The sequence below is a fragment of the Festucalex cinctus genome, chromosome 21, assembly GCF_051991245.1.
Source record: "Festucalex cinctus isolate MCC-2025b chromosome 21, RoL_Fcin_1.0, whole genome shotgun sequence".
NCBI classification, from domain to species: Eukaryota; Metazoa; Chordata; class Actinopteri; order Syngnathiformes; family Syngnathidae; genus Festucalex; species Festucalex cinctus.
In genome coordinates, this window is record NC_135431.1 from 12,201,239 (window position 1) to 12,217,259 (window position 16,021).

Genomic DNA, 16,021 nt, shown 5'->3' on the forward strand with positions numbered 1-16,021 from the left:
TAATTTAACTTTTTTCCAATTCTTTATTTTTTACTATTCCAAGTGTAAATATTACTCCAAAACCGAGTCTTTTTGGTCCCACTTAATAGAGTTAAACTTACAGAATTTACTATGTATTATTTGCTTGACTATTTAATATTAATATTCAATTAAATTGGTTTATGGAAGATGGAGTTTTTAAAGTGTTATTGTAGTCATTTATTTGTATTGTAAACTGTAAGGCCTATATGCCCTTTGTCGGAGGTTTTTGTATCCAAATCAGTTTAAAAAAAAAAAAAAAAAAAGTTTTAAGCATTAGCAATACTTTGTATGTGTATAGGCTACATTACAGTAACTCGTTAACAGCTAAAAGACATCGTTAATTCAATTTATCTACAAACTGAAATTATCCAATGAGAATTTTTAGCCAAATTAATATAAAAGTGACACGACTAAACAAATACTTGAACTAATTAAGCATCCAATAACGCAGTTTCTCCTGTCACCATCCATTCATTGTCTTTGCCCATAACGCGCAAGTGTGCGCCAAAAATAAGTTAACAGATGTTGCTGCATGCTCGCTCATAATGGCGAGTGAGTGCGCGCGCACGTATTAAATCTGGATATTTTGTTGTCGGGTTGCGAAGGAGGAGGAGGAGGAGGAGGCGGAGGAGGAGTGTGGTGGGCGAGTGGGCGTGGAGCGCTGCGTCCACGATTGGCAGTTTATGTAATGAGCCACCGCGCGCAAGTCTATAAATGAGGGAGAGCGCGCGCCGTGCGCTTCCATTGAAGGCGGACGAAAGTGACGCGCGGCGGGCTGTGTGAATGCTCCGTGGACGCACAACTTTTTTTTTTTTTTTGCATCCCAGCGAAACACACACGCACGCACGCTAGAGGGACCGCGCGCGCGCGCCGCTGACGTGCACGTTTGTGGAGTACGGTGCCATGTGAGGAGGGGCGACAGGAGGAGGTGGAGGAGGGGGGTCGCCGCGCTTCTTGGATATTGGTCCGGTCCCATTTGGATAACGTTTTCTGGAGGAGAGGAGCTAAGAGTGGGCATTTGGAAGGATTATATCTCCCCCTTTTTCTTCTACTTTTATTGAATTGCTTCTTTGGAATTGGGATTGCATTGTGTCACTTTGGCTGCAGAAGGATGGCAGCTTGGTTCACCTTCACCCTTGCCTTCAGCACCATGACACAGGTATGGAGGAGGACACCCCCCACCCACCCCCTAAAAAAGCCACAGGATCCCCTTTTATTCTTTTCATCAATTATATTTTGTCTTTTGTAGGTGTTTGCCTCAGGTGTTTTTGAGCTGCACCTCCACGACTTTAAGAACCAAAGGGGTCTGCTGGCCAACGGGCTGCCGTGCAAGCCCAGCTGCAGGACTTACTTCAAGGTGTGCCTGAAGAACTATCAGGCGGTGGTCTCACCGGGGGACTGCATCTTCGGCAGTGCCCGGACGCCGGTACTCGGCTCGTCCAACTCGTTCAGCGGTGTGCCACCCGGCCCCATCCAGATCCCCTTCAACTTCGGGTGGCTGGTAAGGACCCGTTTACAGTATACTTTCACTTTAATGTGACTTTTATTTAGTGGTTGGTTTTATGATGTTTTATCTCTTTGGGGCTCACCTGCTCCTCCAAATGCAGTGACAACATCATTCATTACAAAGGCTGGCAATTTAGAAAAAAAGTATATATATATATATATATACGGAAAAGAATACAAAACTGTCAATTCAAGTCTGGTAATAATCTGTTTATCCTTCTAGGGATCCTTTTCATTAATAATTGAAGCCTGGCACGCTCCTCATGGAAATCTACCTGTAGGTAAGTGCTGCGTATCCGAGATTCACCACAGGAGGGCGCTCTGGGTGCATACTTGATAGACCCTCAACCACTTAGCAAAAAAATGACCTAAAGTTTTACATTTCACACCAATTATGAAGCAAAAGATCAAGTTATTAATTAGTCTTTGTTTAGTCACCTCATTGGTTGCCTTCCTATTTTTTCACACCTTATCCACCTCCTTGTTATGAACTTGTGGACACCTTCTTCATTCTTGTGCTCAACACAATTGAACTTCCTGCGGTTTATTTTTGGCGTGGGAACGAACCGCGGGGCTTTCGGTGAGAATACGCGGCGGCTGCCAAGAAGCCCTGACTGCGTCTTCCTGCATTTTACACCTTACTTCTGTTCCGCCCCGCTGGAAGACGGGACCGGGATGGGGTGCGGAGGGGGTGCCTGGGAATGTTTTTGCCGACGGAAGAGAAAGAGGAAATTTCAAAACCTGAGTTTATCTTTCATCTGGGCTGTATAGGATGTGATAAGGGATGCAGCTTGCTACTGGGCAGATTAGTGGAGTGGAACGAGGCGACGTTAGAAAGCACAATAATTTATGAGAGGCTCTCGGGTGGAGGGGTGAAAGGAAATCATTCTACCTTTGAGGGTACAATGGCTTGTGACCCTTTCTGCAGCTGTACCAGGAAATGTTAGAAACTTCTACTGCGCCTACTATAGACGTTCAAAACCAGTGCTTCTAAAATGTATTGAGACAAGGTTCACAAAAAAGTAAACGTACTGAAATCATAATGTACGTGGCAGTGGAAGAGTACTTCATTGTTCAGGCTGTCACTAGCATAAATTTCTAAGATTTCTAGTAAATAAATTTCTACCTGATGATTCCTCACCATTGTCATGAATCACCATCCTTAAACACAATCTTAAGACAGTCCACCTCTTTTTCCAGATACCAGCAACCCGGACTCTCTGATAAGCTTCTTCGCCATCCAAAGACAACTCAGCGTGGGTAACGACTGGGTGCAGGACATGCAGGCCACCGAGCAGACCGAGCTGAGGTATTCCTACCGCTTCGTCTGCAACAAAAGTTACTACGGCGAGAGCTGCTCCAAGAAATGCACGCCCCGGGATGACCGATTCGGACATTACACCTGCACCAGGGACGGACAGCTGTCCTGCCTGACCGGCTGGAAGGGGGAATACTGCGAAGAACGTAAGTCAGGCGACCGGCATGTAATTCACTGCTTGTCTACGGGGACTAAAAGCTTTGTTGTGGTAGAAAGTCTGAGCGAGTTAAATGCTGATCATCCTCGAGATTCATCCCTACAATAGATAAAGAATTGCGAGAAAATGTGGATTATTTCCACAAATTTGCATCCTAACACTCATATAAGGAGGCCCAATTTATCCCCCCAAAATGAAGATGTGTTGATAAAAGAACAAGAGATATGTTAAGACGCAAGAGCTACCATATCCAATGGACTGAAGAATATTTTACTGGACTGAAATTTCTGAATCGGACTACAAGGAAGGCCTTATATACCCAACCTTTTAGCAGGTTGTCTGAAGATAACATGTTGAGCAAGGGCAAGTTGCAAGATTAGCATCCTGAGGCTAATTGTGCTGAATTGTATTTAACTGCTTTAAAGTCAGTCACGGATGGTGTTGTGGTCCACTTTACGGACTTTTGTGAAGGCAACATGGGTTCATTTCCATGGGTTCATTGATAGGAGCCAATCACCCAAACTCGGCTGTAGCTAACCGGTTTAGAAAACGGATGGATAGCCGCTTAACCTTGTACTGTCCCAATTTGTATAACCAAACAATAGGCTACCTTTGTAAAGTCAAACCAGCAACTTTTTCGGATTTGTTTTTAAATATGCGCAAGAGTTTTGAGTTACAAGTGGTTTTTCAAATGGAAGCTTAGCATCTCTAAGGTTAATTATGTTTTTTTTTTTTTTTTTTTGCTTGATTGTTTTTAATTGTGAAAGGCACTATAAAGAAAGTAATTTTACACAAGAGAAAGTTACCGCTGGTCAACATTGAGGTCAGGTCAGTTGTGCGTAAAAGCAACATTTTACTTTACTTTTCGCTTTAAAAAAGGTCCAGCAAAGATGCCATTTAAACCACAATTTTTTTGTGATTTGATACTTAAAAGAAGATCATTTTTAAAGTTGGGTGCAATAAACAAAGAAAGACCAATTCGTCGCTCTTTCCGACTTTTGTGAAAACCCCATCGATTTGGAAATACATACTTTCTTAAAAACATTTGACTTGCCTGAAACAAACGCGCTGTAATCAAAAGGTTGGACTCGGACCTACAGAGCCACCCCACCCTCACTCTACTTGAGGTCCCCTCTTTTCACAACAACAAATGAATCAAGAGTTGCACCCAAGAGTAATCGTTACCATGTGCTGGATATGCGACAATGGATCTGTCATCGGTGCCATTTGGTGGCCAAAGAGGAATTGGCGTGATCTATTCGGACGACTGCGGCGCCAAATTCCAACCATATGGGCTGACGCGGTGCAATTAGAGGCTCATCTTTCACGGTTGACTACAGGAAATATACATGAGGGGGAAAAGAAAAATATAGATTGGGAATGCTTTCGTAGCTTCCTAGCTCATTCATTAGCTCAGGTTCACACATCTGTTATTTACAGTGTCGGGCCCGTTGAACAGTAATTTGTCAGAATTTATTTGAAACACTACTGGTGCATTACTTTTGAGTTACTTTTAAAAAAAATGAACCAATTAGTGCTAAACTTTAAAATAGGGATGGCCAGTAATTTGAAAACAATGTCAAAATAATTTTATGAAATAGCTACTTTTTTTTTTTTTTTAGGTTTTCAAGTCAGTTGCTTAAAAAAAATAAAAAAATAAATAAAATAAAAAAAGCGCAAAACATACTACGGAAGCGTATTGCATTCACCTGGGGGGAAAAAAAAAAAAAAACTTTCGGACTCATTTTTTGGGGGAGTTTTGTTTTTCTGAATATTTTTTTTCTGTTTTACTGAATATTTTTTCTGTCATAAAAAAAATATTCCGACTGCTGTATAAACTATACGGTACACGTACAGATGAGACAATTACAGCTCATAGGCAAGTGCCTATGAGTATTAGGCCAGTATAAGGCCGGAGGTGGGTGGGGGTTTTGTTGTTGTTTTTTTAACAAGGAAAAAAAAAAAAAAAAACGGCACAAACCACCACCCCGCCTCCGGCCTTATACTAACTGCCTACGAGCTGCATATGTCTGCTTGCGAGGTGGGAGTAACAAGATGGCCGCCCTGTGACTTCAACGGCTTGCACTGGCGTGTATGGGCTATCGACTATCCAGTCATATGTACAGGTCAGTGGTCTGCAACAGATCCCTTGGAGTTCAGAGGCCCAAAAAAAAAATTACTCTGAAAAACAGAAGTTGGTGCTCTGTTTTTTGGAATATTTTTTTTCAGTTTTTTTGAATATTTTTTTTCCTGTTTGTCTGAATAATATTTTTCCCCTGTTTTTGTGAGTATTTTTTTTCTGTTTTTCTGAATTATTTTTACCCTGTTCTGATTTTTTTTAATGACAGAAAAAAATATTCAGTAAAACAAAAAAAAATATTCAGAAAAAAAATACTCAAAAAAAACAAAAAACAAAGCTCCCCCCAAAAATTTGTCAGAAAAAGGTTGTTTTTTTTGGGGGGGTTTTTTCTCAACCGAATGCATTACGCTTATGTAATATACAGTCCTAACATGCTTCTAAAAAAAAATTACGTGACGGCTCGTAACTCAAAAACCTAAGTTGGGGCAGAGTCACTCTATTACTGCAAATTATCTTACTTTTGTTAACTCTCTACTCCCAACAAGTTCAAACATGCCTGACTGGTTCTGAATGTCGGCCATTTAGCATAGACGGGTGTGCTTTTACCTGACACTACTGTATTATTGACCACAATACTGGCCTGCGCGTGCCCGGTAACCCAATCCGCATGAGGGGAGGGGACGGCTTGGCGCATTGCTAGGAGGCCACGCACGCGTGCCTTACACGCGCCGGGGTTAATCACGCTGCTATTATCCAGCCACGCGCCGGGCCCGCCGAGCGAGGCGCGCGCTCGATGGCAGCAGCTGCAAATATGGCGGCCGCAACAACAATAGTGACAGCTGTCTGCTATTGAGAGCGAGCATCTGTTGCCCGCTAAACTGGCTGCTTACCGTCGGCAGCCGCGCGGTAATGTCGGAGCCCCGCCAGTCCCGCTCTGCGCAAACAAACCCCTCAGCAGCTGGGTTGAGATCAAATGAGTGGCCAAGTGAGACACATGAACATTTCTGCTTGTGGTATTTATAAAGACATCAAGCGTGACCTAGAATGTTATGCATGTCGGGAGAAGAAAACTACTTGTTTACATATTTGACTTACAATTTCAAAACGCAACAACTGGAGCTTTATACTGATGGATATGTTCTATTTGTTCCGTAGCCATCTGTCTGGAAGGCTGCAGCGAGAGGAACGGAAACTGCTCCAAACCTGGCGAGTGTGTGTGAGTATTGAAACTCAGGCCATATTATTAGGTACAAGAGCCAATACAAAAAGTCTCAAGATGTAAAAATCAAATCGAAAACGAGCATAATTTATACATTTGAGTCATTCAACTGTACATGTGTACCCAACGGTTTGGCTGTCGTGTTTTATTTCCCAAATATCCCAAACAAAACAAGCGCAGTATTACATTCATAATGTTAATGAAGTGTTTTTTCAGCATTTAAATCACTTTTTGCACTCCTATCATACTCAACACCGGCTAAAGTTCAACGAGCCTCTGCAAATCCCTCAGATCTCCCCTACCCATATTCACTTTACTCCCAGATCATATTTTGCCCTCTTTTTGGCGACACAAATCCATCACTACCCCGACCAGGAATGAGGTTAAAACCCTTTGGGATGCTCAAACAGCATCGTTAAGCCGTTCCCACAACCCCTCTCACTCGGCAAGCAGATCATAATAACAGAACATCTCAATGGATTTTGTTATTTTGATATGTTTATATGTCCTGGGGTGAAATTCATCAATATTTTGACCCTCTCATGTAGCCAAAAAAGACAAAATATCAGAAAGGCCTTAAAGTATGATGTGACTCTTAAATACACTAATGCACTGTGCAGGTGTACCGAATATTTTGGAAAGTGCTAAACTCCCCTTGTATTGGACTTTGAACACACAAATATCACCAGGCATGCAGCTGTCACGATAAAACTACAGAAGGGTTATCAGCCTATATGACAGATGATATTGGGAAAATAGTGGAATATTAAACATCTAAGATGAAAAATACTAGATATGACAGAAATACCAGGGAAAAAAAAAATAACGAACTTAGATTAAATGAATTACAAGCTGAAAAAAAATACTGGGGAAGGAAATAAAAACAATACATAAAAAAAAAAAACTATGGAAAAAACATGGAAGAAAAAAAATACAAAATCTGGCAAAAATTTAAATAAAAAAAAAATAGATCAATATTTTCTTAATATATATATATTTTCTCTCCACAACTTTTAGACAAAGAATAAAACAAATTGCGCAGTAGGTAAAAATATGGCGAGTACTAACTGATTTCCATTGGATTTTTTCACATTTATAGCCTGGAAGTGTTTTTCATACTAATATTTCTGCTGCGTTAGCGTAGGTTAGCCTCATGTGATACACTGACGCCTTCCGATTTGTTTGCACATTAAAAAATTATACAATTCAATGATTTGTTATTGTAACTATGAGACTGAACTTTTTATCGCCCCCTACAGGTGTCGAGATGGCTGGCAGGGCACCTTCTGCGATGAGTGCAAGAAGTACCCGGCATGTAAGCACGGCACCTGCCAGCTGCCATGGCAGTGCAACTGTCAAGAGGGCTGGGGTGGCCTATTGTGTGACCAAGGTAAGGACACACACACAAACACACACACGCAGTGGTCCACTTTCAAAGACACTCTCATGTTGCGGGCTTTTCATTTGGATTAGCCGAAGCGCATTAGTTAAATTGGGTTTCCGCCCGAGTGTCCCCTCACTCATTATACACATGCAGGGATGGAAGGGATAAACTTTCTTTCCAGTCGTAAATAAACACTCACCTCTCACTCCTCGTCTTCCTCCATCGCCGCTAAGATCTGAACTTCTGCACGCATCACCATCCCTGCGTGAACGGCGCCACCTGCATGAACACGGGCCAGGGCAGCTACACGTGCACTTGCATGCCGGGCTTCACGGGCGTCAACTGTGAGCTGGAGATGCAGGAATGCGACAGCAACCCCTGCCGCAATGGAGGGATATGCACGGTAAGTTTTAGTGACGTTTTTGTTAAAAAAAAAAATACCTCAAGGTAGAACAATTACAGACTAGTTTTTTAAGGTTTGTTGAAATTAGCCTGCTTTGAGGAGTGTGGTCTTCCCTCATGCAAATTAGCCACTGCTCACTGTTCCTACCAGGAGCTAAGGAGTCAAAAAGAGTGCAAAGAAAGCTGAGATTGTACTGTCACTCGTTGACTATAATTGTCATCCATATATCTGGCACATACAGCGGACGTGCATATAAAGTATACCACAATCCAGCAAACTTCAAAGCAGCTCGTTTTGGGACAAACGAAGCTACAGAAAAATGACTGGTTGGGCACGCACACCAGAGGCCCTGCTATTTATACAAACAAGTCAAATCAATTTCTCCAAAATACATGGTTATCTTTGAAAATCAAAAAAAGCACAATGGCAAATCAAGAAAATTAGTTTGTTTGTTTTTCCACATTTCACACTGATAAAAAAACAAAAAGTTAACAAAAATAAAACCATTTGTGATGGGGATAACTGTGGCCAATCAAAGAAGACAAGCCAAAGAAATGCTGTTTTTTTCCATTTTCCGATAAATGCGGGCCTCCCCCCAGGGCCAAGTCCTAACTCCATCAGCAGCAGAGTTTTAAACCATGAACAAATGTTTATGCATGGATTGGACTAGAAGCTTAACAAATGTTATTTACAATCCAACTGTTTTGTTTTGTTTTGGTTTTTAACTCATTCACTGCCAGCCATTTTAGAAAATTTCAACATTTTCAATACCCACGCGATATTGCGTTCAAATGATTACCGGTGGTTGGGCGTCAGTAAAGCTGTTTCCAAGTTTGACATTTACAGTGGAGCATAATCAGATTCTCCCCCATCTATCCCCACTCTAAAATGTATAATTGGCCAGTATACTTGTCAAAGCCAGTAAATGAGTTAATGCGTGCAGTATCGTAACCCTGAGGTTAGCACATCTACCATACACATTCTAAAAATGCACAAGTTAGATTGAACGAGACTCTTAAGACTCTAAATTGTCTATAAGGTCGGAATGTGAATGGTTGTCTAGATCTGCCCTGCGATTGGTCAACTTAGATCACCTCCAGCATTTGCACAAACTTAATGAGGACTAGCGGTTTAGAATGGATGTCTTCGATACACTGACTGAAGCTAACATTGCACCTCTATTCCTAGAACCTGGAGAGCGGCTACATGTGCTCATGTCTGGAGGGCTTCGAGGGCTCCCACTGCGAGCACAGCTTGCTGACGTGTGTCGATTCCCCCTGCTTCCACGGTGGCAAATGCTGGGAGAAGGACAACGGTCGCAGCTACATGTGCGAGTGTCCCCGTGGCTACACCGGCCTCAACTGCGAGAAGAGAGTGGACAAGTGCACGCCGCTTCCCTGCGCTAATGGTACGACCTTCCTCCCCCTTTTCCACCACCGATTCCTGCAACTGGAAGCGTGTGGAACAACAGGATTTGCCGGGAAGTGGGTGTCTATTGTCCTGCTTATAAACAGTCGACAGACCTGAGCTACAGCTTGTAAATGTCACCGCAGCCTGCGGTGGTTCTTGTTGATGAAGGGGGGGTCGGGACAAATTTCTTGTTTTACTAAAAGGCGGAATTGTTTCTTTGTGGGGAGAACAATCACAGCTGTGTGGTCGCGTAGCTGAGTGGAGGCAGATGTGCAAACTGAGGCCTCCTCGTGGGAACGTTTCTCGACACTTGTTGAGAGAGTTCACAACTCAATTTCAATGTACTTTGAAGACCGTTATTTTGCCCAGAAATATCATCTTAGATTAGAGAAGTTTCTACACTTGCAACTTTTGTTGGCTCGGGCAAATGTCTTTCTTTCTGTTGATTGAAGTGTGGAAGAACTTTAGAACCCTTACCTCATACCCATCAGAAACGTTGGGATGAACTACAACGGAGATTGTAAACCAGGTGGACTCTGAAACACAGAACAAAGGCATTACATAAGAATGGAACCCAGAGAAGAGTGGTTCAGTACACCATCAGACCTTTACGAGTCATGCATTGGTATCCACAAAGATATAGAAGCGACCAACATTCCAAAAAAAAACAAAAAAACATTGGTTACCAGAGTCCAATCTGTGTAGACTTGACCTTAAGGGCCTGACACTTTCTCTTCCTGTTTTCTGTAGGTGGTCAGTGCCTGATCCACAGTGGCACGCAGGTGTGCAGCTGTCGCGCAGGATTTACAGGCCAGCGTTGTGAAATCAACATCAACGAGTGCGCCGGGAACCCATGCATCAATGGTGCTACTTGCCTAGACCGGATCAACGACTACACCTGCGCATGTCCCCCGGGGTACAGTGGACGCAACTGCGACCGGGTCCTCGATGAGTGTCCCCTCCATCCCTGTCTCAACGGGGGCGTCTGCACCAGTAAGACCCCGGCAACTTGCGTCTGTCCACCTGGCTTCACCGGGCCCAGCTGCGAGTTCTTCGCCGCCGTGACTTCTCAAGTGGGGGAGAATCAAGATGGCTTCCAGTGGGTGGCAGTCTCTCTGGCTGTGGGGCTAGTGGCACTTTTGGTACTGCTTTGCATGGTGGGCTTGGCCCTGAGGCACATTCACCGGCAGGCCCAAAGGCAGAGGGAGGACATGGAGACCATGAACAATGTGTCCAGCGCTCAGCGGGATAACCTCATACCGGCGTCGCAGCTAAAAAACACCAACCAGAAAGTCAGCCTGGAGGTGGACTGCGACTCAGAGAAGTCGAACTTTATCCATAAAAACTATCACTTGGACCCTTACAGCTCAAAAGCAAAGGAATTTAAGGACGATAAGTCGCAAGAAGACAAAAGTCTTATTTATGACAAATGTTTAGAAGACAAAAGACCTTTGAGTAGAGTATGCAGGTAAGACAACTATTGAATTGTGAAGTCTCTGGTACTATTTCTACTAGTAACGCAGAAGAATACATGTGCAAGGATTTCAATATGTTTCTTGTTAAAGCTGCTACGTTTGTGTCCACAGTGAAAAGCCAGAGTGTAGGATATCAACAATATGCTCGTCCAGAGACTCCATGTACCAGTCGGTAGGCCTATTCGTTATAGCCGACGCAAGGAGGGAGTGCGTTATAGCGACAGAGGTAAGCTGCACCACTCTCATGCAAGTTCTAATTCAACTGGGTCATAGCAAGGGATTGTAAACTGGTTGTAGAGGTGACAGAAGGGAGGAAAACAGTCTGACAGAACAAAAATGTTGTCCTGTTCTAATTTGTGAACATTGCTGTAAGGATCCACGCTAAACGTGTTGCCATTGTTCACACTAAAATAAAGACAAGCCCGTGAATCTTTATGAACACGGTTGGAAGACTAATAGCATCCGTTCCATCAAGCCTTAAAAGTGTTTTCCTGAAGACATTTTGTCTTCTCATTCCGATAACAGACTTACTAGCCTGCCATGCTAATCCCTTTGAGGGCGTCGTGACTCGTTGTTTACAAGTAGAACAGTAAAATAAAGGAAAAAGCTGATGAATCCTGATGAAATGTTTCTGAGAAAATGAGTTTCATCAGGAAAATCCTGCAAGTGTTCTTTTCTTGAAGACATTTCATCATTTCATTTCAAGAAGACTGTCTTGGTAGCATCCATGCTAATGCCTCTGAGGGCGGTGTTGTTTACAAGTAGAGCAGTAAAATAAAGGAAGAAGTGGGAACATGCGTTTCATCAAGAAAAGCCTGCAGTGTTCTTTCCTGCAGACATTTCGTCATCTCATTCCGATAACACTGCCTGGCTAATCCGTTTGAGGGTGTCTTCGTTTACAGGTAGAACTGCAATGCTCTTCTTTTTCGGATGTCATTTTGTTGACCCAGTCTGATAAAAATGCCATTATCGCGCCCGCACTAATCTCTTTGAGGGTGGTGTTGTTTACAAGTAGACCAGTAAAAGAAAAAGACAATAAGGAAGGCAGCATAGCGTGGTAAAGTCGGTTGGAAGACTGCCAACATCCGTTCCATCAAGTCAAGCCCGCAATGTTGTTTTCCTGATTGTCATCTTGTTCCGATTAAAAAAAAAAAAAAAAAAAAAAAAAGAATCCATGCTTGCATCCACACTAATTCCTTTGAGGGTGTTGTTTTCAATTTGAAGATTAAAGGAAGAAACCAGTGTATCAATCAAGAAAGCCAGAAAACCTACCATAACATTAGAGATTACCAAGTCTAGCTAGCTCTGGAGCGAAAAATGGCAACAAAAAAGCTGATTATGGCCAATCATCGTTGGAAAAGAAAAAAAAAGGTTTTCCAATTATTTAATGTATCAATCAGGATTTTACTGAATTTTTCATAGCGAAATACATGCATATTAAATGACAAAAATATGGCTAATTGAAGTGTTGGGTATCTTTAAAAGATGCTAAACGGACTCAGGATTGCTCCGCCCTGGCAGAGGTCTGCATTCTGCCATATGAGTCGTTGATTTAATATCTTAGATGGACCATATTTCATGATAGGAAACATGATTTTTGAATTAATTGTGTTCCATTGTGTCTCAACTCAAGCCGACTTCAAATAAAAAGCAAAACCACAGTTATGACCGGGGAACACATGCATGGGCCAGTTGGGCCCCAGGAGTGCTTTGTTGATATTTCCAGATCAAATTAAGATAAAACAAAAAATTAGTGTATTTTTTCCAAGAAAAACTGTTGCTTGGACATTCTGAATGAATCTCTTTTTATGACGCAACACTTTTTGAGCTGAACTCATCTTCATGTTAATTAGAAATCAACTGCAGATCTGAAAGACTAGGTTTAATCTTACTGACGTCCTCTCCTTTTTCCATTGCAGGTTTAAAACGAGTGGCGTAGAAGACGCAGAAACACAATCGAAGCAGAATTGGAACATTCTGGATTGTTTACAATACCGAGAAGAGACTTGGAGGTTGTTTTCCCCCCCGTGTCAATCGCTGCTCTCTGGAAGACTTGAGGACACGACAGAGGAACATTTTAACTTATCTCTCGGAGGCGAAGGTGGATCGCCTACAAGCCACTCGTTTCCTGGCCTTTTGTAATAATCACCATCATGATGATAACTTACAGCCAACCAATCAGTGAACGTTGCCTGAGGTTGTTTCTTTTATTAGTCCCGCCTCACTCATGTCAGTCACTCCTGCCACCTTCGCCTTCTATGCAAAAAAAAAAAAAAAAAAAACTCAGGGTCAACACCCACAATCCAACGTCACAAACAGAGTAATGAATGTTTGAACGTCTTCGATTTAGAGATTTACATGCAGCCCAAGTTCACTAGAAGCCTTAAAAACAGGGGTGTTGGGGTGGGCGGGTTAAAATGCTCAATTTGTGCCCTTGTCTCCTCTTGGATTGTTTGCACTAGAAAAATGACAAATGAAGAAAGTACTTTTCAATCAGCGAAGACTTTCAGCAGTCAAACGTACGCATAGAAAGTGTTTCTATGCAACCCGAACGAGACAAACGCAAAAAGACTCACACCACAACTGCCTGCCTGCCTATGAGACAGTTCATAACTTCGGAACCACTAATGTAATTGTTTTTTTGTTTTTTGTTTTTTATGATTTCCAGAGTTTAATTTAAATATGACACAGTGCTCTTTATATGTTTTATAATATTATTTTGTATATAATGCATATTTATAAGGACCAAACTTCTGAGGAATAAACTTTGTGAAACTGTTTTAAGATATTTGAGGTGTTTGATGCTCACATGTGCTTTGTGTTTATTGCTTGTCTGTGGAGGATCAATTTTAATGACCACCAGAATCAGGAATAAACGCGACCGGGCTTGTGAATGTGGAATCCAGCTGCGCATCACATCACATGCTAAGATTTGTTGGGACATGGAGGGGAGACACAAAGCAAAGACTCCCACTCTCCGTCCCTCCTCATTTCCTGACTGCCGCATCACTACTTTGAGTAATTCCTGGAAACGCCTTTGGCTCTCGTCCCACCCTGTGTTCTCTCCGCGGACCCCTCAAATTGGCTTGAAATTCAAATCCGTTTCCATGGAGACCAGGCTCCCTCGAGCTGAAAACGGTGAAACAAAGCCCGGCCCCACCTCTCGTAATGCTCTCACGCACGCGTCACCCCGAAAACAGATGCTGCAAAGGGGGATAGAATTGGGGGGAATAAAAAAAAAAAAAAACAGCAGCATATGCCAGATCTCAAGCACCCATAAAATAACACACGCTTATGAATGCACACTCCCCAACTGGCGGCCTCCCCCTCCAGGGTTAAGAGTGATATTTTACTACCGGCTTCTGTACCACCCACTCTGGGGCAAACAAAGCTGGGTGGAGAGGGCCTGGCACTGGGGGTGTCCCCTCACCAGAGGGGAAGGGGCGAAGGGGCGGGCTTTACACCAGATGGGAGGCAGCGCATGTTCCATAAATCCTCCGTAATAACAAAAACATCTCTGTTTTGTGTACTCTGACATTTGGGAATATATTGAGTGTCCTATGAATACATTTCACCGTCCAATTCAGCCAATAGGATGTCAAATTTGGTCAAGGGAGGTTCCTAATGCAGCAAGAAGCTAATGTTGCAGTTTACGTTGTAAACTTGGGCAGTTAATTCATTTCATGTTCATATGTCAGCACAGTTAGTTTTGTTTATGTTTTATTAATTTTTTTTTAGCAGTTTTTGAAGTTCAAAACATGACCACACTGACATTATTACTCATGTTAAATTATCGAGTCAGAAATGGGATTTGTCTGAAAAATTAATTAATTAGTTTAATTAATTAATGCCGAAAAACCCAGATGTTTTTATCCATCTCAGGGGTGGGTATTTTGCCACTTGCTGTCAACTGAAAATGACATTTGTTCCGGGCTCCGGTAACAACCAATCACAGCTCAGCGCCAGAAAATCAGCCGTAAAGTGTGAGCCTTAAGTGGCAAAACGGCCGCCTCTATGATGGATGAAAACAGGTGCTTAACCCATATTCCACAAATGCAATATTAATTTTAAAAAAAAATGTCATGTTTCGAATAGTGGGGCAACATACAACATTATTGTAACAAAAAATTTTGCGTTGACTTTCTCTTTCCGACTGAGTCAAAAAAAAATAATAAAATCATCCTGACAAATAACATGATGACATAATGACATCTGTCTAGTTTTATACTCAAGTTGTGTTATTTCTTTTTACCATTCACGGTCTGTGTTTCCAAACTGGTCCCCATTGTAGAGTGACGTCACTTGTAGTCCGTCAGTGAAGTCGGCGTCGTTTTTTTTCACCAACTTTGCAAGTGGGATTTCCGAGTTCAAGGGGGTGTTCCCGTGCACACTTCCTGGTTTGAACTCTGAAAAATACGACTTCCGACCATCCTCGAATGCAGCAGAAAATCCCTAAAAAAACACACACAAAAAAACAGGACGCAAATAAACTAAAACGAAACATAGCTTAACAACCCGACTCTGAAACACGCCGGACCAAGTACTGGTGTATAGGCTACACATAACTTACTTTTTCCCCCTCATATTCTTCTCCTCTGGTCCTTTGTAAATAAGTGTCACAAAAATACAAAACATGCTTTATGCTCACTGATCTGAAATCTCAGGAAAATTGCTGATGTATAACATGGTGATGGCTTACATAAACATCAGGTTTTCACCCAAATCTTGAGGTTCCACAACAGTCCACATCTACACACGCACCATCACACAGCCATCGTCGCACACAACACTGCCAGGCAATTTCATTGTATTATAATCACAGCATCCTGTTTGTGACTCGCTGACATCAGTTCCTGTTTCCTCTTTGATTAAAACAAAAAAATAATAAAATAAATATGCAGAGCATGCCGGCAAGGGCCGACTGATTTTCTCACGCACAAGTTTTTTTTCCCCTTCTCCCCAGGAAGCGACAGTGCAAACAGGCAGACTAATTAACTCCTGTTGTGAAGGGGGAATCTGACGCTGTGCATAAGTAGAAGTCTCATCAA

At 42.4% G+C, this 16,021-nt stretch overlaps 1 protein-coding gene and 1 long non-coding RNA gene across 2 annotated transcripts in view; one reads left to right on the forward strand and one right to left on the reverse strand.

Annotated features, from left to right (window-relative positions):
- LOC144010473 (uncharacterized) overlaps positions 1-16,021 on the reverse strand; it is a 158,414-nt gene that overhangs the window by 137,372 nt on the left and 5,021 nt on the right. Inside the window, exons 3-5 of the long non-coding RNA XR_013281229.1 lie at positions 15,226-15,425; positions 9,976-10,034; positions 7,885-8,063 (exon numbers count right to left, since the gene is read on the reverse strand). This is a non-coding gene — a long non-coding RNA (uncharacterized LOC144010473). The remainder of the gene's footprint in view (positions 1-7,884; positions 8,064-9,975; positions 10,035-15,225; positions 15,426-16,021) is intronic.
- dll4 (delta-like 4 (Drosophila)) lies at positions 762-13,368 on the forward strand. Its single transcript, XM_077510804.1, has 11 exons — positions 762-1,180; positions 1,271-1,522; positions 1,751-1,808; positions 2,728-2,991; positions 6,238-6,298; positions 7,561-7,691; positions 7,919-8,088; positions 9,277-9,496; positions 10,249-10,966; positions 11,085-11,199; positions 12,893-13,368. Exons 1-11 carry the CDS (start codon positions 1,133-1,135, stop codon positions 12,896-12,898), a joined length of 2,043 nt encoding a protein of 680 aa, XP_077366930.1. The 5' UTR covers positions 762-1,132; the 3' UTR covers positions 12,899-13,368.

Bases quoted from the DNA above. Each gene is read 5' to 3' on its own strand.
- dll4 (XM_077510804.1), top strand. From the start codon at position 1,133: ATGGCAGCTTGGTTCACCTTCACCCTTGCCTTCAGCACCATGACACAG. The intron at 1,181-1,270 runs GTATGGAGGAGG...TGTCTTTTGTAG, and splicing joins CCTTCAGCACCATGACACAG to GTGTTTGCCTCAGGTGTTTT. The intron at 9,497-10,248 runs GTACGACCTTCC...TGTTTTCTGTAG, and splicing joins GCCGCTTCCCTGCGCTAATG to GTGGTCAGTGCCTGATCCAC.